Here is a 27,409-nt window from a genome sequence, read left to right as displayed (position 1 = left end):
AGAGTGTGGGGGCCAATATTCAACACTCTTAAAGAAAACAATTTGCAACCCATAATTTCATATCCATCAAAACTAAGCTTCATAAGCAAAGGAGAATTAAAATCCTTTACAGACAAGCAAATGCTTAGGGCTTTTGTCACCAACAGGCCTGCCTTACAAGAGCTCTTGAAGGGAGCACTAAATATGGAAAGGAAAAACTGGTACCAGCCACTTCAAAAACACACCAAACTATAAAGGCCAATGACACAATGAAGAAACTGCATCAACTAATGTGTAAAATAACCAGCTAGCATCACAATGACAGGATCAAATTCACACCCAACAATATTAACCTTAAATGTAAATGGGCTAAATTCCCCAATTAAAAGACACAGAGTGGCAAACTGGATAGAGAGTCAAGACCCATTGGGATGCTGTATTCAGGAGACCCATCTCATGTGTAAAGACACACATGGCTCAGAATAAAGGAATGGAAGAATATTTACCAAGCAAATGGAAATTAAAAAAAAAAGCAGGGGTTGCAATCCTAGTCTTTGATAAAACATACTTTAAACCAACAGAGATAAAAAAAGACAAAGAAGGGCATTACATAATGGTAAAGGGATCAACACCACAAGAAGAGCTAACTATTCTATATATGCACCCAATGCAGGAGCACCCAGATTCATAAAATGAGTTCTTAGAGACCTACAAAGAGACTTAGACTCCCACACAATAATAATGGGAGCCTTTAACACCCCACTGTCAATATTAGACCGATCAACAAGACAGAAAATTAACAAGGATATCTTGGACTTGAAATCAGCTCTGGCCCAAGCAGACCTAATAGACATCTACAGAACTCTCCACCCCAAATCCACAGAATACACACACTTCTCAGAACCACATAGCACTTACTCTAAAATGGACCAAAGAACCTCAGCAAATGCAAAAGAATGGAAATCATAACAGACAGTCTCTCAGACGACAGTGCAATCAAATTAGAACTCAGGATTAAAAAACTCATCCAAAACCACACAACTACATGGAAACTGAACAACCTGATCCTGAATGACTACTGGGCAAATAACAAAATTAAGGCAGAAATAACGAAGTTATTTGAAACCAATAAGAAAGAAGAGACAACATACCAGAATCTCTGGGACACAGGTAAAGCAGTGTTTAGAGGGAAATCTATAGCACTAAATGCCATGTCAGAAAGCAGGAAAGATCTGAAATTGACACCTTAAATCACAATGAAAAGAACTAGAGAAGCAAGAGCAAACAAAATTGAAAGCTGGCAGAAGACAAGAAATAACTAAGATAAGAGCAGAACTGAAAGAGACAGGAAAGACCCTTCCAAAAAATCAATGAATTGAGGAGCTTGTTTTTTAAAAAGATTGATAGACAGACTGCTAGCCAGACAATAAAGAAGAAAAGAAAGAAGAATCAAATAGACACAATAAAAAAATGATAAAGAGGATATCACCACTGATCTCACAGAAATACAAACTACCATCAGACTAGAAAATTTAGAAGAAATGGGTACAATCCTGTACATATACACCCTCCCAAGACTAAACCAGGAAGAAGTCAAATCCCTGAATAAACGAATAAGTATTGAAATTGAGGCAGTAATTAATAGCCTACCAACCAAAAAAAGCCCAGGACCAGATGGATTCACAGCCAAATTCTACCACAGGTAGAAAGAGGAGCTGGTACCATTCCTTCTGAAACTATTTCAAGCAACAGAAAAAGAGCGACTCCTCCATAACTTATTTAATGAGGCCAGGATCGTCCTGATACCATGACCTGGCAGAGACACAACAAAAATAGAAAATTTTGGGCCAATATCCCTGAAGAACATCATGGTGAAAATCCTTAATAAAATACGGCTAACCGAATCCAGCAGCACATCAAAAAGCTTATCCACCACAATCAAGTCAGCTTCATCCCTGGGATGCAAGGCTGGTTCAACCTATGCAAATCAATAAATGTAATCCATCACGTAAATAGAATTAATGACAAAACCACATGATTATCCCAATAGATGCAGAAAAGGCCTTCAATAAAATTCAACACCCCTTCATACTAAAAACTCACAATAAACTAGGTATTGATGGAACACATCTCAAAATAGTAATAGCTATTTATGACAAATCCATAGCCAATATCATACTGAGTGGGAAAAAGCTGAAAGCATTCCTTTAAAAACCGGCACAAGACAAGGATGCCTTCTCTCACCACTCCTATTCAGCATAGTGTTGGAAGTTCTGGCCAGGGCAATCAGGAAAGAGAAAGAAATAAAGGGTATGCAAATAGGAAGAGAGGAAGTCAAATTGTCTCTGTTTGCAGATGACATGATTGTATATTTAGACAATCCCATCATCTCAGCCCAAAATCTCCTTAAGCTAATAAACAACTTCAGCAAAAAGTCTCAGGATACAAAATCAAAGTGCAAAAATCACAAGCATTTCTATACACCAATAATAGAGAAGCAGAGAGCCAAATCATGAATGAACTTCCATTCACAATTGCTGCAAAGAGAATACAATGTACCTAGGAATACAACTTACAAGGGATGTGAAGGATCTCTTCAAAGAGAACTACAAACCACTGCTCAAGGAAATAAGAGAGGACACAAACAAGCGGAAAAACATTCCATGCTCATGGATAGGAAGAATCAATATCATGAAAAGGCCCATACTGCCCAAAGTAATTTATAGATTCAATGCTATTCCCATCAAGCTACCATTGACTTTCTTCACAGAATTAGAAAAAACTACTTTAAATTTCATATGGAACGAAAAAAGTCCGTATAGCCAAGACAATCCTAAGCAAAAAGAACAAAGCTGGAGGCAGCACACTACCTGACTTCAAGCTATACTTCAAGGCTACAGTAACCCAAACAGCATGGTATTGGTACCAAAACAGATATATAGACCAACTAAACAGAAACAGAGGCCTTAGAAATAACACCACACATCTACAACTACAACCATCTGATCTTCAACAAACCTGACAAAAACAAGCAATGAGGAAAGGATTCCCTATTTAATAAATGTTACTGGAAAAGCTGGCTAGCTACATGCAGAAAACAGAAACTGGACCCCTTCCTTACACCTTATACAAAAATTAACTCGAGATGGATTAAAGACTTAAATGTAAGACTTAAAACCATAAAAACCCTAGAAGAAAACCTAGGCGGTACCATTCAGGACATAGGCATGGGCAAAGACTTCATGACTAAAACACCAAAAGCAATGACAACAAAAGCCAAAATTGACAAATGGGATCTAATTAAACTAAAGAGGTTCTGCAAAGGAAAATCTCATCAGAGTGAATAGGCAACCTATAGAATGGGAGAAAATTTTTACAATCTATCCATCTGAGAAAGGTCTAATATCCAGAATCTACAAGGACTTAAACAAATTTACAAGAAAAGAAACAGCCCCATCAAAAAATGCGTGAAGAATATGAACAGATACTTCTCAAAAGAAGACAATTATATGGCCAACAAACATATGAAAAAAACCTCGTCGGTGGTCATTAGAGAAATGCAAGTCAAACCCACAATGAGATACCACATCACACCAGTTAGAATGGCAACCACTAAAAAGCCAGGGAACAACAATGCTGGCAAGGCTGTGGAGAAATAGGAACACTTTTACACTGTTGGTGGGAGTGTAAATTAGTTCAGCCATTGTGGAAGACTGTGGCGATTCCTCAAGGATCTAGAACCAGAAGTACCATTTGACCCAGCAATCTCATTACTGGGTATATACCCAAAGGATTATAAATCATTCTACCATAACAACACATGTACCCAAAATGTTTATTGCAGCACTATGTATAATAGCAAAGGCTTGGAACCAACCCAAATGCCCATCAATGATAGACTGGATAAAGAACATGTGGCACATATACACCATGGAATACTATGCAGCCATAAAAAGAATGAGTTCACGTCCTTTGCAGGGACGTGGATGAAGCTGGAAATCATCATTCTCAGCAAACTGACACAAGAACAGAAAACCAAACACTGCATGTTCTCACTCGTAAGTGGGAATTGAACCATGAGAACACATGGACACAGAAAGGGGACCATCACACACTCGGGCCTGTCGGAGGGCTGGGGACAAGGGGAAGGAGAACATTAGGACAAATACCTAATGCATGTGGTGCTTAAAACCAAGACAACAGGTTGGTAAGTGCAGCAAACCGCCGTGGTGCATGTATACCTATGTAACAAACCTGCACGTTCTGTATGTGTATCCCGGAACTTAAAGTTAAAAAAGGAAATGTTGCGTAGACCTCAGGGATGCTTGGATCCCAGCTCTATGAATGAAATGTTATATAGGAACTCAGATCTCAGAGGAGAAAAAACATATTAGGTCATTAACAGCTCAGCATGGATTAGGTTTCTGGCCTTTCATGGAGTGAGGAAGAATGCTTTAGGGTCCTGGGTGTCTAAAGCAACAGATAATAAAAACTGGTAGACTCCCTGACTCTTACCTGTCAACAATGCCCAGTTTTTTTACCATATGACACATGGTAAATATTCACAATGAGATTATGCTCTTTCTTTGTAGCCATTTTTAATTGAACCCTGCCAAGGGGCTTCAACTGGGTTCAGTGTATTAATATCTTTACTTTTAAATATCTGAAGTTAATATGGAAAGCTGCTAAGATTTTTGAAATGGGATTGTGTTTCAATATCTCTGTAACCATTATAAAATTTAAATTGAAACCATTATAAAATTTAAAAAAACAAGAACAGGAGTCTTGCCTTCAGCATTTAGGTGATGCCCTACTGAAAAGTGTGTCTTTGATGCTTACAAAGTTTTCATTTGTTTAGTTTTGTTTTGTTTTGAGACAAGGTTTGGCTCTATCACCCAGGCTGGAGTGCAGTGGCCCAATCTTGGCCCATTACAACCTCCATCTCCTGGGCTCAAGCCATCCTCCTACCTCAGCTTCTAGAGTAGCTGGGACTACAGGCATGCACCTCCACGCCCAGCTAATTTTTTGTATTTTTAGTAGAGATGAGGTTTTGTTGTGTTGCCCAGGCTGGTCTTGAAGTCCTGAGCTCAAGCGATCTGCTTGCCTCAGCCTCCCAAAGTGCTGGGATTACAGGTGTGAGCCACCATGCCCATCCAGAAGTGTTTTAAGAGGCAGAAAGACAGTCAGAAAAATGACAGCTTGGTTGGGATCAAATCTTGTAAAATTTCTGGTAATATGATTAACTCTATGCTCCTCTTTTCTATGCTAGCAAAAGGTGTCTAGGATGCCAGAAGATTAATAGAACTGTCTTATTTCTAAAACAAATAGACATCTCATAGCACATGCTGATACTGTCGGGAGAGCAGAAAAACAAGGAGCAGATTGGGAGATTGGGAGACACCTTTTCTTTGTAATACCTGCTTGCTGAGGGAGCGCTGAGGATCAACGGGTTGTTTGTTTTGTTTTTTTTTTTTATTTTTATTTTTATTTAAAAGAAGATGGGGTTTCACCATGATTGCCAGGCTGGTCTTGAACTCCTGACCTCAGGTGATCCACCCACCTCGGCCTCCCAAAGTGCTAAGATTACAGGTGTCAGCCACCACACCCGGCGGGTTGTTTTTTTAATAATTGATTATCAGTTCCCACTTTCTTTGTCCCAAGTGATTAAAGGTATTTTTGAAGTGTTATTCATAATAGCAAAAAACTTGAAAACAATTCAAATGCTTGTATGAGATTAAATGATGATGATGATACGTTTTGTACAATGAAGTACTAAAAAGAGTTAAGCACTTCTAGGACTGCTAACATGGCATCTGTCTAAAAAGGCACTTTCTCCCGATGGAGGTAGCCTGGCAGAATCACAGACCGAGGACTGATTTCCACCTCCTCTTGTCGCCTTGGACAAGCACCCCTGCTCAGGACACAATTCTACTGGTGGTACTGGCTAGATTTATGCTAACCTTATAGAAGATGACCACTTTATGTTACGGAATGAACTATGTATATGCCATAAATTTATATCATCCGATCCTATTTTTAAACATTGGAGTATATGTATTTGAAAATGCACAGGACAGAAATTCTCTGGAACGTTGTATATTCACACTACTAATCATTGGTTGAATCCAGGAGGTGAGGTTGGAGTTGAAGAGGGGAGAGAGTTGTTTTTACTTTATACAGTTCTCTGCTATTTTAATTTTTATGTTAGCATATTTTGCATTTGTGATTGTAATATATTTTAAATTGTATTGGTAAAAATTAGAAATGGGACTATAATTAAACTCATCACAAAAGAATTTAAACTCACCACCTCGTAACTCTGCCTTGCAGTTTTATGCACGGTACTTGAAGAGAAAATCATGACTCCATGAAATCACGAGAAGAGATGAGTGGGGTGGCTGTTCTACATCGTGGTTCAATACACCTCTGTGTTCATCTTCCTTAGAAACCTTATGTATTGTATCCTGTTGGTTGAAAATGGATTATTTGAACTATGGCATAACCTTGAACTGAAAAGTCTTTGTTCTTATCATATAATTATTATATTCTTCTAACTTGGATCACAACTGCATTTTATAATCCCAATAGATAATCTGTAAGACATGATCATGTTGTTGATTAACTGTGCAGGACATGCTGTTGGTTATCTTCCAATCTTTCATTTCTGTCTTCCTCCTTCCGAACTGAGTCCCAGTTGAGTTCATATGTTCACTCCCTACCACACACACATAGCCCTTATGACTCAGGGGAAGCTAACTCCATCCTCAGGGCCTAGGGTAGATCAGGATTTGTCTAACCAGTGACTCTCAGAGTGCGGTCTCCAGATAAGCAGCATTAGTATGACCTGGAGTTTGTTAGCAATATTAGACCCTATTCTCAACCTTTTAAAACTAGAAATGTTGGTCTCAGAAATTTGTGTTTTAACAAACTCCAGAAGTGATTCTGAATCACATTAAAGTTTGAGAACCACTGTTCTTAACTAAGGCTGGTAATCTGATACACTTTACCAGCAATGGATTCGGTGCTTGGTCCAAAGTTGGACGTGTAACCGAAATTGACCTAATCAGAATGAAAGGCAGAAATTTTATCCAAAGATGAAAGAGATTTTCTGTCTCTCCCACTGAACCTAAAGTAGGTCTGCCATCTTAGAACCCTGAGAGAAGCCAGCCTGAGGACAAAGTCAATGTGAGGTAGAAGCAGAACATTTCAATGATGCAGAGAACCCGGCTGTAACTTCCTGGCTCAGTCCTAATCTAACTTGCAGTTCTGTGAGATCACAGATTTCTTTATCGTTTCAGCCACTTTGAATTGGGGCATTTTTGTTTCTCTTGCAGCCTTAAGTATTGCGTTTATTAAAATGCATATAACAATTTTCTAACTGTTCAAGGTTAAATCTGAATTCTCCAAGCAAGTTGTATTCCTATTGCCTTGCCTCTAGTATAGTAGCTTTAACACTTAATGGTCTGACGTTGTGAATAAGAACAAACACGTGAATGAATGAAGGATCACACATTGAAAGAGCAGGCAGACAATACCATTTTCATTACTCTTATCAAATACAATTTATACAAAGTCATTAGGAGGCCCCAACAATCGTTAATCCACTAATGCAAACAATGAATTGGCATGGTAACCTTAGTTTTAACACTATTTTTTGCTGTAACTAAGTGAAATTCTTTCCAGCTAGCTTAAGCAAAAACGGAGGTCTATTATATGACTACTGGAGTGGGTCACATACCATGGATTTTACTCCAACTCCAGCCAACAATTACGTGTGCCATTGATGAGGGGAGTGTATCTGGATCAAAGAAAATTGAAATTGATTATCAGTTATGAAAAAACAACCCATTAATCCATAGGGCTCCCTGTGAATAGGAAGAGCAAAAAGAAAAGATATCTCCCAATCTGCTTTTGGGCTTCAAGAGCAAAATGCCATTCTGTGCTACGTGCTAGGAGACATCTATGGGTTTTATAAATGGGACGGGCCTGTCAATCTTCTGGCATTTGGGACACTTTTTACTAGCACAGAAGAGGCCTGCAATGAGTCACAGATACTGCCAGAAGATAGTTGTAAGGAATCAGTTACCAAACCGAGCCCTGGCACTGCCACTCCATCTCTCCAGCTCTATTCAGGGCCCAGTGGTGTGTTGAGGGACCCTCATAATTTTTATTCCCCTCCCAACTTAAAAATCTGAGCTTAATTTTTGGAAATTGCCTCAGGCACTGGAGGGCAGTAGGAAATCCCTTCTCATTGCATTGTACCAAATCTGCAATATGGTATTGCCCTGAAGGTAAAATATCACTTAAATGTAAGGAAGTTTCCCTTCATGGATTACTTCAAAAATACAGATTTTAAAATTCACTGGCTCAGAGTTTCTGGGGCCTAGAGTGAAACCATTCTGATTCTTGAAACTTCAGTTCACCAGGCCCAATTTCTCAATTTCACCATTTGTAAAATGATCCTATCTAACCTAAAAGCTCTCAGTTCTGAAGCCAAAATGCTATAAAATTTAAAGTTTAACAACTTAGACAAAACAACAAGCAAGATTCCCAACAATGACACACAAAAATCCCTAATGATACAGGGGAAACAGTAAATAGAGCTATATTAAAATTATAAGTATTCATTAAAAGACAACATTAAGAGAGTGAAATGTCATCCCACAAAGTGGGTGAAAATATTCACCATATGTATATATCTAAGCAGGGACAGGTATTCAGAATAAAGAGTTTTTACAAGTTAACAAAAAACAAGTCAGACAGCTAAAGCCCTCACACGCTGCTGGTGGGAGTATAAATTAGCAAAACCACCCTGAAAAATTGGCAGGATCTACTATTACCCAGTGACTCTACTCCTAGGTATATACCCAATAGAAATGTGTGTTTTAAAAAAAAAATACAGAAAAGAAAATTTGGATACTGGTTGCATGCAATGTGTTCATTTTGGGAAAAGTTCATTGGGTTATATTCCTAGGGTTTGCATAGTTTTCTTTATATAATATACTTCAACAAAGTTTTTTTTTTTAAAGAAACAGCTTCACAGAACATAATTTACATTTATGGTTCAGCAAAATTACAAATATTTACTTGTATTACTTATGCTTGAAATTCAGGTCTCTCATGAGTTCAAATCATAAGTAATGAATTGAAAATATTTAATATACATAATGTTTAACATAAAATGGTTCTTAAGATTGAAGACTTTAATGATAGAATGCCTGGAATTGAAACCTATCTCTACCACTTGCTGTGTGAAACTGGGCAAATGATGTAATCTTTCTATGCCTCTGTTTCCTCATCTGTAAATGGAAATACTAACAGCATCTACCTTAGAGGGCTGCTGTCAGCATCAATAAGCTAACATATGTAGAAGGCTTAGTGCTGTTACTGACACAGAAAGCACTCGGTAAATGTTTGCCAATTTTATTAACATTAATGATTGTTTAACAAATACTTATAGATTCTTTACTCTGTGCAAGGCATAGAGATGGTTGCCACAGCAATGAGAGAACCGAATAAAATGATTAAATCCTCTGGGTTTAAAACCCTGGAGAGCCCAGGGCAATGACCCACATATACTATACAGTGGATAATTGTTTGCTACTGCTGTTCCTGAGATAGCAGCATTTAAATTACATGTCTAGACTGGCGGGTGAAAAGCCTTACTTAAATCCATATTCAACTTGAAGGTTTTATTTGAGCACTAGAAAGAGATTTAACAGTAATAGTCCTTGACTCTGGAGATGGAAAACTGGGAAGTCAATGAAAAATAAGTGTAAGTAATGTGGGTATTCAGTCTCTAGAGCTAGTGTGTGTTCATTTACCCTACATGAACAGAGCTAATGAAATAAAGAGCCATGGTAAAAACAATATAAATCATACTGCTGATTCTTGGACTTGCAAAACTCATCATGACACGTTAGAAAAACAAAACTCCGAATGACCATAAATATTTTGACACTTTTTCTTTTTTTTTCCTGCTCCATGTATGTTTTTTGCAGCACAATTCACAACACTGTTTTTTCCTAAGTAGGAAAGAGGAGTCCCCTTTAAAATACAGAATGTATTTATTGAATGGAAGACTGATTCTATCTCAAATGTCCAGGTTCTATGGACGCCTGCGTCCACAGCACATTGTTTCTTTCACAAAAACCAAACCAAACTGTTTCATCTGAATGCACTATTGCCATGGTTTCAAAATTTGGAAAGCTCTTGGAATTAAAATTTGAGATGTGAAGGATGGCTGACAAATTCACAGAAACCCTCTCTCCGACACCAACTCATAAATCCTAAGGCATCCTGCAAGCCCGTGGGTGCCGGTTCCTAGTTTGAAATGCTTTAACACGGGTTGGTGGAGCTCACTGGGCTGAGACCATAAGCATTCAGGATTGTGCCACTGAAAAACTGATGTCACATCAAAAGGAACGCCTGTCTTCTAATACTGGAAAGATTTTTTACAAGCTGGGTCCACAGGTCTTAGGGCTCGCCAGTTCCTGCTCCCAAGTATTCTAATAAGCCGTAGAAAGCTCCCTGCAGATAGGGACCATCTGCGCCTCGCGCGCCGCGGGAAAGGAAGGTTGGAGTCCTTTCCCCGCCCCCGGAGAGGGTAGGCGGGCCCTGAGGGCTGCACCGCCGCGAGACCCGCCCCCTGCGCATGTCCCTGCTCACAGTTGCTCCCAGCCCGGCCGCCGCACGGAGGGCGGAGGCCGGGGGTGGGGCTCACCCTTGCCTTTGGGGTCCCCCCCGGGCTCCACCAATCAGCGAGCGCCCTGTTGGCCATCCGCAGCCATCCGCGCACCTCCCTCTCCCGCCCTCCTCCGCGTCCCAGAATCCAAGATGGCGGGATCCAGGCGGAGGGGTCTCCAGGCCAGAGTTCGGCCTCTGTTCTGCGCGTTGCTGCTGTCACTCAGTCGCTTGGTTGGGGGCGACGGCGTGGGAGGAGACCCCGCTGCCGCTGGCACCGCGGCCACGCTGCCACATCGCCGTTTCGAGTACAAATACAGCTTCAAGGGGCCGCACCTGGTGCAGAGCGACGGGACCGTGCCCTTCTGGGCCCACGCGGGGAGTAAGCCCGGGCAGAGGGCTGGGGACGGGTTCCTCCCCGCCTTCCGCCGCCTATTCACCCTTCATCTGCGGCTACCCTGGTGTGCTGAGGTCCACTTCCAGCCGTTGCACACCATATGCGCTGTGGAGGGAACCCTCTTGGCAGCCCCTCCTCCGGGTCCTTCCTGGATTGCACGGTTCCCTCAGCTTTTGCCCAAGTCTTCCCCTCACCCATTCTGTTCTCTCACCCGCCTGCTGTCTTCCCTTCTTTGATCTCGTTGGTACTTTCCATTTGATCGAGAGGTGTTTTGTTACCTCCTGCGCTTCCTAGCACTCAAACTTGCTTCTAGGTATCATGTTTCACCCTAACGCTACGTCTCTAGAAGTGTCCCCTACTCCCAGCCATCCCAGCCTGAGACATGTTCTAGAAGCCCCCTTACTTCCTTTCCGGCTTCCCCGGCGACCCCCGCTTTCTTTTCTCCAGTGTTAGCAATGGTCAGTGCTTCATTTGAACCCGATGCCCACTGATGTCTCCAGAGATGGCATACATTGGTATTAGAGTAATTTTTAAGTTTGTATGTCAGAAGACATTCTTATACTGTTGGAACTACACCTTACATTTTCCTCTCGGTGACTTGGTGTGGTCTTTGATCTTTTCTCTTGTAGTAACATTATGTAACTTTTTAGGAAAAGGCATATATTTTGGGGGATTGTTTCTGAACCTGAGACTAAGAATAGCATTACATTTTTAGCCCTTTAAAAAAATTGGAAACATTGACATAATCTCTGCTTCATATTTTATTCACTCTCTGTGTTTGGCACTCTTGTAGATAAGAGAGTCCTGCTAGAGCATTTACATGAAAGAAAACATATCTGCACTTTTTAGTGCTGATGTGTCATTGCTGACTAAGGAGTCAGTCGTAGCACTTGGCATGATATAAGCTCTGTTCAATGACCATCAGATATGCCCTTAGAACAAGTGGCAAATGCCTTAATATGAGATGAGGAGCTCTGGCAGTTTGAATTCTGTCTTTATGTGTGATTAAGCAATCTTTTATGTAAGGTTTTTATAAATCATTTTAGATTGTCCTGTGCTTGAAACAAAATGTTCCATTTCTAGAAAGCAATTACTGAATAGGAAGCACTCTTTTAGGAAGGGCTGCTTTTCTCAAATTAATGTGTAATTCAAAGGTCTAGATTTCAATTTGACTTAATGACCAAGCAATTAAGTAGTTGAAGTAGAGTGCAGTTATTTTGTTACTCAGCAGTCATTTATTATGTGCCCATGCAACAAGGGTATATTACTGGGCATTTGTTCTCAAGGTAACTCTGTTCTTGATTCAGAAGGTGATGCAAATGATATCAAACACACGTTTTTGGAGTTTTTGTTTCTATTTTTTGGAATGAGGATGATTATTCAGTAGTGGTGTTGGATTTGTTCGGTTTTTCACTTCTACACCTCTCTATTGCCTGCGTGGTCTTCTCTTTTCTCTTTTTCTCACACTCACGTACACTACAACAGCCAGTTAGGAATGTTAATCAACTAGTCCAATCAGTTACCTTGACTTCGTTAACAGAGCCTTAACCAACTAATGTAGTCCGCTAGAGAAATGTCAGGATAATGTACCTTAGTAAATTAAAGCTGTGTGACTATAATGAATTTGAAGCAAAGTTATTAGTCTTTTCGCCATGATTTATCTGGCTGCTTGCTCTGGGAATCCCTGCTGTGGATATTCCTTGCTTTCATTGTCACTGTAGTTTTTATATAAGCCTCACTGTAACTACATTGATCGTTTTTTCCTTTTCGTTTTGTCCTGCAATTCATTACTTTGAAAAACTTAAAATAGAGAAATCTAAGATCTTGTTTAAACACAGCCCTTTACCTTCAACTCCAAATTGAGACCAAATCTATGGTGTTTCTCTTTCTTAACTCTAATGTTCCTTTAGTGCCCATCTTTAGGTCCCTCAGGGCAAAAAATGATAGTTTGTAGCCCTTTATAGCTCTCAAATTTCTTTCACTTTCTTTCTCTGATTTGATCCTTAGTAGACAAGGCAGGTGTTATCTGTTTTATAGATAAAAAACCGATGGTCAGAAAGGTTAAGATTTTTGAAAAAGGATACATAACTAGTGTCAGTGAAATTGAACTCAAATCTAGGTCTTCTGATTCTGTGTCCAGTCTCTTTCCATGATGCCCCCACCCCATCCTTTGAATGTTTGAAAGTAGCAGTGACAGTGACTGATCCTACTAAAATATCTCAGCTTTCCTTTTTGTCAGTTTTTTTCTACCTGTAAAGTGATATTACAGTTACAGTTGTATTTCCCAGCATGGGTGTCAGAACTAGTTAATATCTGAGAGCTAGAATTGTTCACTTTTTAAGTTTGATAGGCCTTTAATAATTACCTAGTCTAATACTAGGAGAAATAGCTAACATTTATTGAAACATTTAAAGCTACTTATATAGGCACTTAAATACCTATGAGGCTGTTGGAGAAATGGAGTAACCTGCCTACAGATCAAACAGCTAGTAAGTAGTAGAGCTGGGGCTTGCACCTGGCCTGGAGATGAAAACCACTGTTTTGAGGATCACTATTTTCTCCAAGAATCTGCTGAAGAATTGCTTATTGAAGTTCAGTTGACCCTCTCCATGGAAGAATGTATATAAGTACAATATTTTGCATATAAGTTTTAGGGTGTTTATGGAAGTGATCCTTCATTTTACAGGTGAACATGTGGTGAACCCAAGAGAGTAAGAGAATTATTTGCTCAAAGTCACACAGCTGAACTGAGACTAGGAACAAGTCTCTTGATTCCTAGTGGTATGTTCTTTTCACACTGTTTGAGCTTTCTAACCTTGTAAACTGGCAAAATACATTGCAGTTTTTTTTTTAAGTGCCAATTTTTAAGGTTTTAAAAAGAATATTGTGAGAATCAGATAGTTTGCCTTAAAGTCATAATTCCCTTTCTCTTGCCCACTGTCCCTGGAATTTTTAGTGTATGAATGTAGCTTTTTTTTTTTTTAATTTGATAAGGGACGTGTTAGCCCTAAACTTTTAAAGTTGAAACTGTCAACATGAAATTTTTTCCTAATAATTGTTGTACAGGTTACTAAGTCTCTGTAGGTATATTTAGCAGTTTGGAAATGATTCACTGAGTTTTACCTAATTATAACTTAAAGCTTTTCTTCCTAATTTCTGTTCTAGATGCTATTCCAAGTTCAGATCAAATTCGAGTAGCACCATCTTTAAAAAGCCAAAGAGGCTCAGTGTGGACAAAGACAAAAGCAGCCTTTGAGAACTGGGAAGTTGAGGTGACATTTCGAGTGACTGGAAGAGGTCGAATTGGAGCTGATGGACTAGTATGATCATTTCTTTAACTTAGAAAATGTATGTAAATGCATGTATACCATTAGCCTCTAACTGTTCCCTATTATATATTTTCAGGCAATTTGGTATACAGAAAATCAAGGCTTGGAGGGCCCTGTGTTTGGATCAGCTGATATGTGGAATGGTGTTGGAATATTTTTTGATTCTTTTGACAATGATGGAAAGGTATATTTATTGTCAAGACTGTTACCCACCTTAATATATCTACTAGCAGAGTTAGGCTGTGAGAAATACAGCTTATTTAATGCTTTCATCAGTTCGATAGCACAGAACTCCCCAAGCTATATGGTAAATATGTTCATTAGTCTTTATATAGCTGGAATGTATCAGTTTAATTTACATGTACATGATTTTTTATACATCAACTTAAGGCCATAGTGGAGTCCTGACTCTCAGAGCTTTGCGTTGACTTCTGCTCCCATGGTCCAACTTAATGGATAAATACGAATCTGTAGATGTAGGTGGTAAAAGTAGTAGTTTTAGAAGACTCTTAACAGTTTGCTTACATAAGAACATCCAAGTGCATGACTATTGCCAGCTCACATACTCATATCTGGTCATATGTTAATCATTCTTTTTGATTGGGCCAATTTTTTGATGATCTCTCCTGAAGCAGTTAAAATAAAAATGTACTTACATATTGGAAACATTAGCTTGTGGCTTAGCAGCCTTAAGGTTGATGATCTTCTCATCAGCTGGTTGTTTCTCTATTAATTTTCAGGGGTTATTATTAGTAATTTAAAGGAGAACTTTAGTAATTCCTTGAGTCTGAAGGCCAGGTTGTTAAAAGATTTAGAGTCCTAGAATCTTAGATATGTAAGACACTTCATGGTACATCAAGAATGATGTAGAATTGTTTGATTAAAGACATTTTCAAAAATATGTTTTCTTTATTTTTAGAAAAATAATCCTGCTGTAGTAATTATAGGCAACAATGGACAAATCCATTATGACCATCAAAAGTACGTGTGTATTTTTTACGTTACTCTTGATTTCAGCTTCTCTTTGGAATACTTATGAAATATATTGTTTCAAATCTGAATACTTTCCAAATGAAAATATATTATTCTTGAGACATTTTGTAGCTTGGTAGAAAGGTTGTATTTTATTTGGTTCTGTTCTAAAGTTCTATCTTTGGACCATCTCAGATTCAAATGGAGTATGTTTTTATTTAACCTCAGATTATTAAATATTGTAGTTTTGAAAGTGTATAGATTGTTCCTGGCTCTCAGTGATAACACTAGTCATGCATTTTAATCGTCATTAAAAGGGATCTTTAAAAAATAAAGTTGAGCCTTGACAAACCTAATGATAAAGTAATTTATGCCATCTTATTTAACTTTAGTATTGCATTATTTAAAGCACTCAGTGGTCTGCAGAGATTCTGTGTGTTCATTCCAGTTAACTCTCTGTATTCTTGGGTTCCATATCTGTGGATTCAACCAACTGCAGATCAAAAATAATACAAATTATTTTGTGTACACAACAATAATGTAAATTTAAAAATACAGTTAAACAACTACAGAGCACTTATATTAGGTATGATAAGTAGTCTAGAGATATTTAAAGTATACACGAGGATGTGCACATGTTATATGCAAATACTATGCCATTTTATATAAGGGACTTCAGCATCTGAGGATTTTGGTGTCTGCAGGGGTCCTGGAACCAATGCCCTGTGGATGCTGAAGGATGACTGTATATTTATAATGTATATAAATTAGGTATGTACATTTTTTATTTTCACGTGTTTATTGTGGAGGAAACAGCTTTCAGCAAGTGAACTGTAAAAAAAATGACTTTTTCATATGCCTGTTTACTGTTTTCTACCCTGGTGAGTTTCAGCCCTGGTAATTCATCATAACTTCTATGGAGCTATTTAAAATGGAGGTGCCTAGGACCCTCCTTTTGATTCTGCTTCAGTTGATTTGGGGTGGAATCTATGTGTTAAAAGCTCAGTGAGTGCTTCATGTTCTGCCCTAGGGTAGAGAGATTCACTGCCTTAGTCTCATGTAGTATTTTGAGTAAATAACATAAAATATCTCATGACTTTCTCATAATTTGATATTATTTTAATCTTCCTGAATTTTTAAATATTGAACAGCTGAGTGTCTTGTTTTCCTTTCTCTTTTACTGTAGTGATGGTGCTAGTCAAGCCTTAGCAAGTTGCCAGAGGGACTTTCGTAATAAACCCTATCCTGTCCGGGCAAAGATTATCTATTACCAGAAAACATTAACAGTAAGTAACATTTATTTAGAGAGAACCAAATAAATAATGTTCTAGTATGACTTCTCATTTTGAATTTTTGATAGAAATTAAATGCACTTAAATTTGGCTATTGCTACATACTCATCACTGTTACCCTAAGAGAACAAGAAGTGGCTTCAAAGCTCAGTGTAAGCGGTCATCTCTTGTAAACCCCTGATGGTCGGTTTTCATTTAGTCAGTAAATGTTTAAGCACCCTACTGTATATCACATGTTGTAATCTCTAACCCTTCAGGATACAAATATGAGTAAGACAGACAGCCTTTCTCCCCAGAGAGCTTATAGCCTAACAGAGGACATACATATGTAGCATTCCTATGCTGTGTGATAAATGCTATGGTGCAGATACACTATTAAGTGATCCTGGGATTAGAATCCTGTAACCGGGCCGGGTGCGGTGGCCCATGCCTGTAATCCCAGCACTTTAGGAGGCCGAGGCGGGCAAATCATGATGTCAGAAGTTCGAGACCAGTCTCTACTAAAAATACGAAAATTAGCTGGATGTGGTGGCATGCACCTGTAGTCCCAGCTACTCGGGATGCTGAGGCAGAAGAATCGCTTGAACCCGGGAGGCAAATGTTACAGTAAGCCAAGATCATGCCACTGCACTCCAGCCTGGGTGACAGAGTGAGACTCCAACTCAAAAAAAAAAAAAAATTCTGTAACTGCCAGGTGCGGGTGGGGAAGGGCAGAAACAGTTTCTCAGAGTTGAGCCAGGCCTTACAGGGAGATCAGGAAGTTCTGGGTAGGTGGTGGAAGAGAGTGTGTGTGCATGTGAGTGAGTGTACTCCAAGTGCAGACATAGGGACTTGAGAGAATGTGAAATATTTTGGAAAGGCATGTAGTTTGATATGGCTGGGAGACAGAAGAGATCAGTGAGCAGTAAGATTGAAAGGTTGGCAGTAACAGGCCTTGCACAGCTTCCTGTAGTTTATCCTATGAGGAACTTTTAAAAAGATTTAAAGAGTTTTAAGCAGGAAGTGAAATGATCAGATTTGCAATTTAGAAACATGATTTAGGTCCCAGTATTCTTCGTACCAGTTTTCTTGGGATTGGGAGTGAACACAGTTGTTGAGTCAAGGATAGTTCCTGAATCTAGCAAATTGGACAGTTAATTGGTACTGTTTAGCAAAGAAGCAGCACATTTGTGGTTTGTCTGTTTGGGTGGGGAATGGGAAATCAGAGGGTTGGTAATGAGTTTAGCTGTAGGTTAATTGATGGTAGAGTAATATATAGGTGGATATATCCAGCTGGCAGTTATGATAACTTAGGTATTGTAAACTTTGCTTTTTAAAGATGCCATCAATACCTGGTTATATAATACTTAAGAGTAAAAAAATAGAGTGTATGAATTTTTCTTTCACCTAAATCATGAGCTAGCTTTTCACTCTTGAGTCTAAAAATCTGAGAAAGGTAGTTGTTTGGAAAACTATATAGGCTCAGTCTTCATTCCAAGCTAATTTAGAGATCTTAGAATAGAGCAAGTGACCATGTCTATTATGATTAACTTGGGTTTGAATTCCGCTGTAATTATCATTCATCCTGTAGTTTCATTAGCGTCATCAATAAGTTTTGCTTACCTGCTTGTGGCAAAACCGAGACATCAAGTATGGTGGGTGCAGAACTCCAAAACAGTAGCCCTGCAAAATGTACTCCCCTAAAAGGGTTCCGCTTGTCTCAGTTATTTCCACCCTGGAGGGAAAAACAAAGTAAGAGGAGGTTGGAAGTAACAAGTGCTGTTGGTGGAGGAAGCACAGTCAAAGCAGGAGATCTTAAATATTGCACGTGTGGTCTTTAACACTGGGTTGAAACCATGAGGTGAGTAAGAAGGTTATTGAAGATCTCATAAAGAACCATTCATTGGCGGACAGTTTATACGTAGGCTTTTCAGTTACAGTCCTTCCTAACATTCCTGCTAACTCACAGGACAATGAACTGTGTTACGTCCCTTAAAAAAACCAATTAGAACTAGACAATGAAGACTCCTGATGGATTTTCAGTTTATGAGAATTCAAGGAAGCAAATACTGAGCAATTGGAGGATTTTAGTATTGGAATTTGAATGTAATAACTTACAGTCTTTTTAAGACTCAAAGGCAAATAACTTGATTGTTGATTCTAATTTAAAAGGCTCTGTGGAGGAGGACCAGTTGTAAATGATGTAAAATGAAATAGGAATATTGCTAATCAGAGGAAAGAAGTATTATGAACCAAATGATAAATGATCTTTTAAAATTAGTTATTTTAAACTAATTTTTAGTTCACATGTTTCCATCATACAGTATATAGAGAGCAACTCTTCATATTGACAGATATTTTAATTCTCCTGCTGAAAAAAATTTGGACAGAATACTATAACATTTTGCCTATGTGAGTGAAGTCTCTGACAAAACTTTGACTCTAGAAGTAATGACACAAGTGCCCTTACTGGGGTGCCTTGGGCCCACTCCTTTTGCATCCACCCTGAATCTCAGTGACTGTTGTTTAGGGTGGGACTCGTGAGAGGGTTATTAAAAGTGAAATGTATTAAAGAGGCTGAACCACGGCTTGACTGGGATAATGAGAAAAGCATTCATGTATCAGGTGGATTCCTGTGCTTGCTTAGGATTCTAAGATCCTGTTAAGAAATTTAGGGTCATTCCTTCAAATACACATTCTGCAGGGTAGAAACATGCGTCTTTTTAGTGTTTTCTTTCTCTGCCTTGACAGTATGACTTGTGTCGCTTTTGCTCTCTGCTAACCTGTGACAGTCCAGTTACCTCACTAATTAAGAAGAGCTCACTACTTGTTGAGACAATCGATTTAATTCCTGACCAGCTGCAGATAGAATTGTAAATTTAACCTCTTGGTTTTAGACTGGGAACTGAGAACAAGTCTGATCCCTCTATTGCATGAACCATTCCAAGAGAGTAATGGTGGTTCCCTAGGTCTTCTTGAACCATATTCTGTTTTAGAAGGATTTTCATAGAAAGTAATCAGATTTTTCTCTCTTTAAACTTTTGACACATAGTGGGGCAAAATTCATTTTTTAACTAAAATATCATATTGTATATTGACACCAAGTAAGAAAGGTTATTTAAAATTACCCTTTATAATAGTGAAACAAAATTGAATAGTATGTCATAAAACTGATCAATTGAAATTTACTTTCTAATGTCTTTTGTAAAAGCTATATAGCTATGATATGCCTTTCTAGGTAATGATCAATAATGGCTTTACACCAGATAAAAATGATTATGAATTTTGTGCCAAAGTGGAAAATATGATTATCCCTGCACAAGGGCATTTTGGAATATCTGCCGCAACTGGAGGTCTTGCAGGTAAATCTTGCATTGTGATAATATTAAAAGTTTATGAATTGTGTTTTATTGAGAATAGTATCTTAGGGATATATAGGTTTGTTTATACTTCTAACTTTTTAAGACTGGTTGGAACCTTCCCATTGCCTGCTGTGCCAGTCTTTTGGTCTGTTGACATTGGTAATTTTCTACTTACCTTGTTCTGTAACTGTACAGTTAACTGGGGCTACATACAAGTGTATAAATTAAAGCATCAGTTTGGGAGCTATTTGGTAGTGAAGGAGACAGTCCGAGTAGCGGCTGTCAAAGTCAGCAGGCTTAAATAAAGGCTGCAGAACAGACCGCATGGCACTGAACTCAAATAGCAATCATAGCAGTCTTGGCTGGTCACTTCCACAAAAAGGTTAAATGCCAAGTGTTTTAGGGTCCTCATCGTTGTCACATCACTTATAAATGAATTTGGCAACCTAAGGAAAGGTTATTCGGTGACTAAACTTTAAACAAAAATGTAGTTACCATTTTTTTCCACATAAGGTGATAAATTATCATTCAGTGTCAATGCCATCTTATGTTTATATGATATATTGTAGTTTTAAATGTTTTCAAATATGTGGATCATTTCTGACAACCCAGAGAGGAAGGGAGGGAAGATCATATTTTTAGAAGAACTTGACAAATTTTAGGTGAAATAAATTTCTGGAAATTGTATGGCCAATTAATGGTCAGCCCCAGGCAGGACTTGATACGGATTTCTGACTCCAGGTTCAGTACCCTATTACACAACATAATTTCTTAAGTTCCTTAATCTATACTGCAGTATTATATTTTTCTTTTTAATCTGACTACATCTCTAGATCTGTATGCAAATAGTACAAAGCATAAAGATTGCTATATACTTGAAATTAATTGCTCTTGATTTGTGAATGTGACTATCCAGGATTAGTATTTTAGTTAAGGGTTAGGAAGTTTGATCTGCTGAGCCGGTGCTTTTGGCTTGCACAACTTAAATTTGATTTTTGAATATGATTTTAGGTAAGATAAAATTATTAATATCCTCCATGTAAGAGAAACAAATAAGAAAGTAAGACAGAAGGCATTAGGTACTATAAGAAAGATTCAAAGACATAAAGGTACCGGAATTATTTAGAGACCAGGATTTTGTCTCATTTGTCTGGTACATTGTCCATGAAGGGGATTTATGGGAAATCATAGAGGATCTTGGTACCAGAATAAGGAGTCTGGACTTCTTTTGACCCTTCATTTGTTTGTTGATTTCTTATCAGACGTTTATTAAACATCTATTACATGTTAAACACTACTAAATGTTCTGATTTAGGGTTTAAGAAAGTAACATTTAGATTATTTCTAATACAAATCACGTGAATTTTTGTCTCTTAGCTCACAAAGTTCCATTGCCTTTACCAAATTAGAGTTAATTTTTGTTAATTTCCTCACTGATTATTGATATTTAAAGCAATAAATACTGATAAAGTTCATTTACAGTGATAAAAGTAATCTCCTGTGGAACTTTTTTAGACTTTTTTTTTTTTAATTTGTAGATGACCATGATGTACTTTCCTTTCTGACTTTCCAGTTGACTGAACCTGGAAAAGAGCCGGTAATTTTACACATTTTTTCCAAAAAGTTTCTCAGTTTAGTGTTTTTGCCTTTTAGCTGAATGTTTGGGAAGACTAACAGGTTTGGAACTTGTTTCTGCCAGTTACTGCTATATGGTCTTGTGTAAGTCACTGAACCTCTGTAACGCTTCGTTTCTTAGTTGGTAAAACAGAGATGTTTGTATTGGCCACCTCATGATTTTGAAGGATTAAGACAGTGCACTTACAGCAGGGGCTCAGTAAATGGTAGCGGTTAATTATTAGAGGCAAGAGTAGGCTAGGTGTGGTGGCTCACACCTGTAATCCCAGCACTTTGGGAGGCCAAGGTGGGCGGATCACCTGAGGTCAGGAGTTTGAGACCAGCCTGGCCAACACGATGAAATCCCGTCTCTACTAAAAATACAAAAATTAGCCAGGCCTGATAGTGCACACCTGTAGTCCCAGCTACTCAGGAGGCTGAGGCAGGAGAATTGCTTGAACCTGGGAGGGAGAGGCTGCAGTGAGCCGAGATCGAGACACTGCACTTCAGCTTGGGCGACAGTGAGAGTCTATCTCAAAAAAAAAAAAAAGTAAATTTGTTATCATTAAAGTAAAGAAGGAATAATATGTTTATGTTAACCTTTCAGCTAGTGGTCAAATAGTTAAAATGAAAAAAATAGCACATATTGAGGTATCTTAATGATTTTCTTATCCTTTTTATGATCTATTCCGAAACTCCAAAAAAAATCAGCCTACACCAGATAAAGAAATTTCAGAAAAAGAAAAAGAAAAGTATCAAGAGGAATTTGAGCACTTTCAACAAGAATTGGATAAAAAAAAAGAGGAATTCCAGAAGGTCCACCCTGACCTCCAATGGCAGCCTGGTGAGTTGTAGCGAAGCATACGTGGGTGCTGCAGCCGGTGTTGGGGCTGATGATCATGAATGCCTGAGTTTGTGTGTTACTGACTCATCCCTGTTCTTTGAACTGGCACATTCCAAGTGATTCCTGGAAACAATTTATGAGTAAATCTTTAGTCTTTAAGAGTTGGGAGATTGGTATTTTTACCAGTGAGAATGTGGCTTAGTCATTTGTGAAATAGAGTACCATGGTTATGTGGAGGAATGGAACTGCCGGAATGAAAGGGATTTTGTTTGCTATATTCACTGCAGTGTCCGCTAAGCCTAAAAAGAAATCCAAAACAATTGCTAACCTAGTAGTTCAGGCTCAGTAAATGTTTTTGAATGAAATCATCAAAAGTTTATGTTTTTGCTTTTAGTGGCACATAGTTACCTTATAGTGTGGAAATAATCCTTAAAAACTATCAAAACTGCTGTGGAAGTAATATGATATCTGCTTCTCCCCATACTACTCAATAGAATCCTGGACTGTATAGTTGAAAATTATAAAATACTAGTCTAAGCCAATGTAATTAAGAAGTTGAGTGTGCTGATGTCAAAAATAAAACATTTTAAGGCCAAATTGAGGGACTTCATATTATCTGCCAACTTTTTATCTGAGTTGTTCCCCGTCAGCCTAAGTGATCAAAGGTATACTTAATAAAGGCTGAGGCTAGCATTTGAACACGCCATGTAGTATGCACTTCTCTTAATGATGATTAGTATGAATCAGATTTAATGAATTTAAAAATGAAACATAAAAGTCATTCTTATTTTGAATTTGCTTTAAACATCATCACATAAAATTTGTGAGTATATCCTGAAGTTGACTGTAGTGTTTGAAAGTATAGTTTGGTAAATTTTGACAAATACGTTTACCCGTTTAACCATCACCCAGATCATTACACAGAACATTTTTATCATCCCAGAAAGTTCCCTCTTGCCTCCTTCAAGTCAACCGCCTTCTCCACAGAGCCCATCACTTTTTATTGCTATCACTGTAGATTAGTTCTGCCTATTCATATAAGTAGAATCACATAGTGTATATGAAAGAGATATACTTTTCCATTTTAGGTTTTTGTTTTTTTTTTTTAATTGTACTTTAGGTTCTGGGGTACATGTGCAGGTCATGCAGGATTGTTGCACAGGTACATACATAGCAAGGTGGTTTGCTGCCTCCATCCCCTCCATTTTAGTTTTATTTAACTTTTTATATATTTAGGGAGTACAAGTGCCGATTTCTTATATGCTTATGTCACATAGTGGTGAAGTGTGGGGTTTTAGTGTACCGCTCACCCTAATGAACATGGTACTCAATGGGTAATTTTCAGCCTTCATTCCCCTCCCACTTTGGTAGTCTCCAGAGTCCGTTACTCTACTCCATATGTCCATGTGTACCTATGGTTTAACTTTCACTTATAAGAGAGAATGTATGGTATTTGACTAAGTCATTTCACTTGGGATAATGGCCTCCAGTTCCACCCATCTTGCTGCAAAAGACATGATTTCATTTTTATTTTATGGCTGAATAGTAATCTATAGTATATACACACATATATGCACACACATGCCCCATTTACTTTATCAGGTCCTCTGTTGATGGACACTTAGGTTGATTCCATATCTTTACTATTGTAAATAGTGCTGCCATAAACATGTGAATGCAGGTATCTTTTTGTTATAATGATTTCTTTCCCTTTAGGTAAATACCCAGTAGTGCGATTCTGGATCAAATGGTTAATTCTGTTTTTAGTTCTTTAATTCTTGGAGAACAGAATTCTCCACACTGTTTTTCACGAAGGCTGTACTCATTTACATTCCCACCAACAGCATATAAGCATTCCCTTTTCTCCACATGCTTGACAACATCTGTTGTCTTTTGACTTTTTAGTAATAGCCATTGTGACTTGTGTAATATCACAATGAGATAATATCTCATTGTGGTTTTAATTTGGATTTTTTTGATGATTAGCGACATTGAGCATTTTTTTCATATATTTGTTGGCCGCTCGTGTGTCTTCTTTTGAAAAATGTCTGTTCGTGCTCTTTGCCCACTTTTTTAATGGGCTTTTTGTTTTTCTCTTGAGTTGTTTGAGTTCCTTGTAGATTCTGGATATTAGTTGGATTAACTCTTTTTATTGAGTTCCTTGGATACATAGTTTGCAAATATTTTTTCCCATTCTGTAGGTTAGTTTACTGTATTTATTGTTTCTTTTGCTGTGTAGAACCTCTTTAGTTTAATTAAGTCCCATTTGTCTATTTTTGTTTTTGTTGTATTTGCCTTTGAGGAGTTGGTCTAAATCCTTTACCTAGGCCAATACGCGGAAGGGTCTTTCCTCAGTTTTCTTTTATGATTTGTATGGATTTGGGTCCTATGTTTAGGTCTTTAATCCATCTTGATTAATTTTTGTATACTATGAGAAGTGTGGGTTCACTTGTGTTTGTCTATATATAGCTATTCAATTTTTTCAACACCATTTATTGAATAGGTTGTTCTTTTCCCAGTGTATATATCTGTTGACTTTGTTGAAGATCAGTTGGTTGTAGGTGTGTGGCTTTATTTCTTGGCTGTCGGTACTGTTCCATTGACCTATGTGTGTATTTTCATACCAGTACTGTGCTGTTTTGGTACCTTTAGCCTTGTAGTGTAATTTGAAGTCAGGTAATGCCTGCAGATTTATTCCTTTTGAGAATAAATCTTAAATAAAGCTTAGCATTGCTTTGGCTATTTGGGTTCCTTTTTGTTCCATATGAATTTTAGGATTGTTTATTTCTAATTCTGTGAAAAAATGACATTGGTAATTTGATAGGGAGTTCTAGAACCAGTAGATGGCTTTGGGCAATATGATCATTTTAACAATATTGATTCTTCCAATTCATGGGCATGGGATATTTTCCCATTTGGTTGTGTCATTTATTTCTCTCATCATTGTTTTGAAGTTCTTATAGAGAGCTTTCTCCTCCTTGATTAAATATATTTCTAGGTGTTGTATTTTTCTTGTAGGTGTTGTAAATTGAATTGCGTTGTTTGGTCCTTGTCTAGATCATTATCAGTATATGAAAATGCTATTAATTCCTGTACATTTAATTTTTTATCCTGAAACATTACTGAATTCATTTATCAATCTAAGGGTTTTTTGGTGGAGTCTTTAGGAATTTTTAGATATAAGATCCCATCATTAGCAAACAGGGATAATGTTACTCATTTCCAGTTTGGATGCCTTTTATTTTTTTCTCTTGCCTGATTGCTCTGGTGAAGACTTCCAGTATTATGTTATTTATAAATAAGAGGGATGCAAGTGGGCATCCTTGTCTTGCTCCAGTTCTTAAAGGGAATGTTTTCAGCTTTTCTCGTTAAGTATGATGTTGGCTGTGGGTTTGTCAAATGTGGCCTTTATTATCTTGAGGTATGTTCATTGAGGATTTTTACCACGAAGGGTTGATAATTTTTATTGAATGCCGTTTCTGAGTCTGTTGAAATGATCATGTTTTTTGTTCTGAATTCTGTTGATGTGGTATATCATATATGTGGATTTTTATCTGTTGAACCCTCCTTGCATCGCTGGGATAAATCCCACCTGATTGTGCCGTATTATCTTTTTGATGTGCTGTTGGATTCATTCTGCTGGTATTTTGTTGAGGATTTTTGCGTCTTTCTTCATCAGGAATGTTGGTCTGTCGTTTTCTTTTTTGTGTATCCTTGTCTGGTTTTGGTATCAGGGTGATACTGCCTTCATCGAATGAGGTAGGGAGAATTCTCTCCTCCTCAGTGTTTTGGAATGATTTCAGGAGAATTGGTTTTTCTTTCTATGTTTGATAGAATTCAGCTATAAATCCATCTAGTCCTGGCTGTTGTTGTTGTTAAGAGATTCTTTTTTTTAACTACTGATTCAGTCTTGCTGTTTATTATTGGTCTGTTCAGGAGTTCTGTTTCTTCCTGTTTCAATCTCAAAAAGTTGTGCACTTCCTTTTCCTCTAGGTTTCCAAGTTTGTAAGCCTATAGTTGTTCATAAAGGTTTCTGCTGTAAAGTCTACTGTTAATCTGATGGAATTTACATTTCTCTTGTTAATTTTAAAATTATTTCATGTTGACTTTAGACTTAGACGTTCTGAGTATAATACGTTGTGGTGAAATCATTTTTGCCGTATGTTTTTCTGTGGATTGCTGGGCTTCCTGTGGTCTGGACGTCTAACTCTTTTGCTAGACTTGGGAAGCTTTCATCAGTTATTGTTTTAGGTTTTCTCCTTAGCCAGGCAACAACTGCAGCCAGGTTACCTTGAACTTGGACTAAAGGTAGGGCACAGCCCAGCATGAAACTCTCAAAATTGTGCCTTGAGCCTGGGACCAGGGACAGCAGGGCCCCTTCTAGACAGGTAGCATGAGTAAGAAGCTATAAGGAGTGCAGTCTGCTTACCTCTCAGTTTCACAAGAGCCCATTGCAGGGCAGTGGGTATTGTCCTAGATATGCACAGGAGAGCCTGGTTTCCCCTGTCTTTCCTTGGCCAGGTGTTGGCTACAGCCTTGTCAGCCCAAATATAGCCTGAGGGGAGGGCTCAACACTCCGTTAAACTCTCAAGATTGCATCATGGGTCTGCAACCAGAGAGGGTGGGGTCTCTCCCAAGCAAGCAGCATGGACAAGAAGCTATGGGGAGTGCCATCTACTCATGTCTCAGTATCAGCAGCAGCCTTCAACAAGGCAGTAGAGACCTTCCCAGGGGTGCACGGGAATGACCAGTGTCGCCTCTCTCCTTGGAACATTGCAGTGGCTGTAGCTATGTCTACAGGTCCCCAGTAATTAGGCTATTGTCAGTGGTGCCCAACTGGAGCTGCTGTAGGCTTGAATGCCTGTGGGATTCCATGTGGTTTCCCTTTATGGAGCAGCATCTCTGTGCAATATTTAGGTAGTTCCATATGTCCAGCCCAAAGCCCTAGTGGGTCAAGG

General features: G+C 38.3%; 1 protein-coding gene and 1 long non-coding RNA gene across 2 annotated transcripts in view; both read left to right on the top strand.

The window, feature by feature from the left end:
• Positions 1-9,849, top strand: part of LOC144579074 (uncharacterized) — a 33,578-nt gene extending 23,729 nt beyond the window's left edge. The window contains exon 3 of the long non-coding RNA XR_013525933.1: positions 6,310-9,849. This is a non-coding gene — a long non-coding RNA (uncharacterized LOC144579074). The remainder of the gene's footprint in view (positions 1-6,309) is intronic.
• Positions 9,850-10,798: 949 nt separating this feature from the next.
• The window catches only part of LMAN1 (lectin, mannose binding 1), a 28,128-nt gene continuing 11,517 nt past the window's right edge, over positions 10,799-27,409 (top strand). The window contains exons 1-8 of the mRNA XM_002757289.6: positions 10,799-11,044; positions 14,225-14,379; positions 14,465-14,572; positions 15,308-15,369; positions 16,547-16,646; positions 19,870-19,993; positions 21,532-21,590; positions 22,319-22,451. Of these exons, the coding sequence (XP_002757335.1) occupies positions 10,816-11,044; positions 14,225-14,379; positions 14,465-14,572; positions 15,308-15,369; positions 16,547-16,646; positions 19,870-19,993; positions 21,532-21,590; positions 22,319-22,451 (970 nt within the window). The 5' untranslated portion in view covers positions 10,799-10,815. The remainder of the gene's footprint in view (positions 11,045-14,224; positions 14,380-14,464; positions 14,573-15,307; positions 15,370-16,546; positions 16,647-19,869; positions 19,994-21,531; positions 21,591-22,318; positions 22,452-27,409) is intronic.

The sequence above is a fragment of the Callithrix jacchus genome, chromosome 13 (assembly GCF_049354715.1).
Source record: "Callithrix jacchus isolate 240 chromosome 13, calJac240_pri, whole genome shotgun sequence".
Lineage (NCBI taxonomy): Eukaryota > Metazoa > Chordata > Mammalia > Primates > Cebidae > Callithrix > Callithrix jacchus.
The sequence above is the reverse complement of the archived record's forward strand: the minus strand, read 5'-3'. Positions and strand labels throughout refer to the sequence as shown.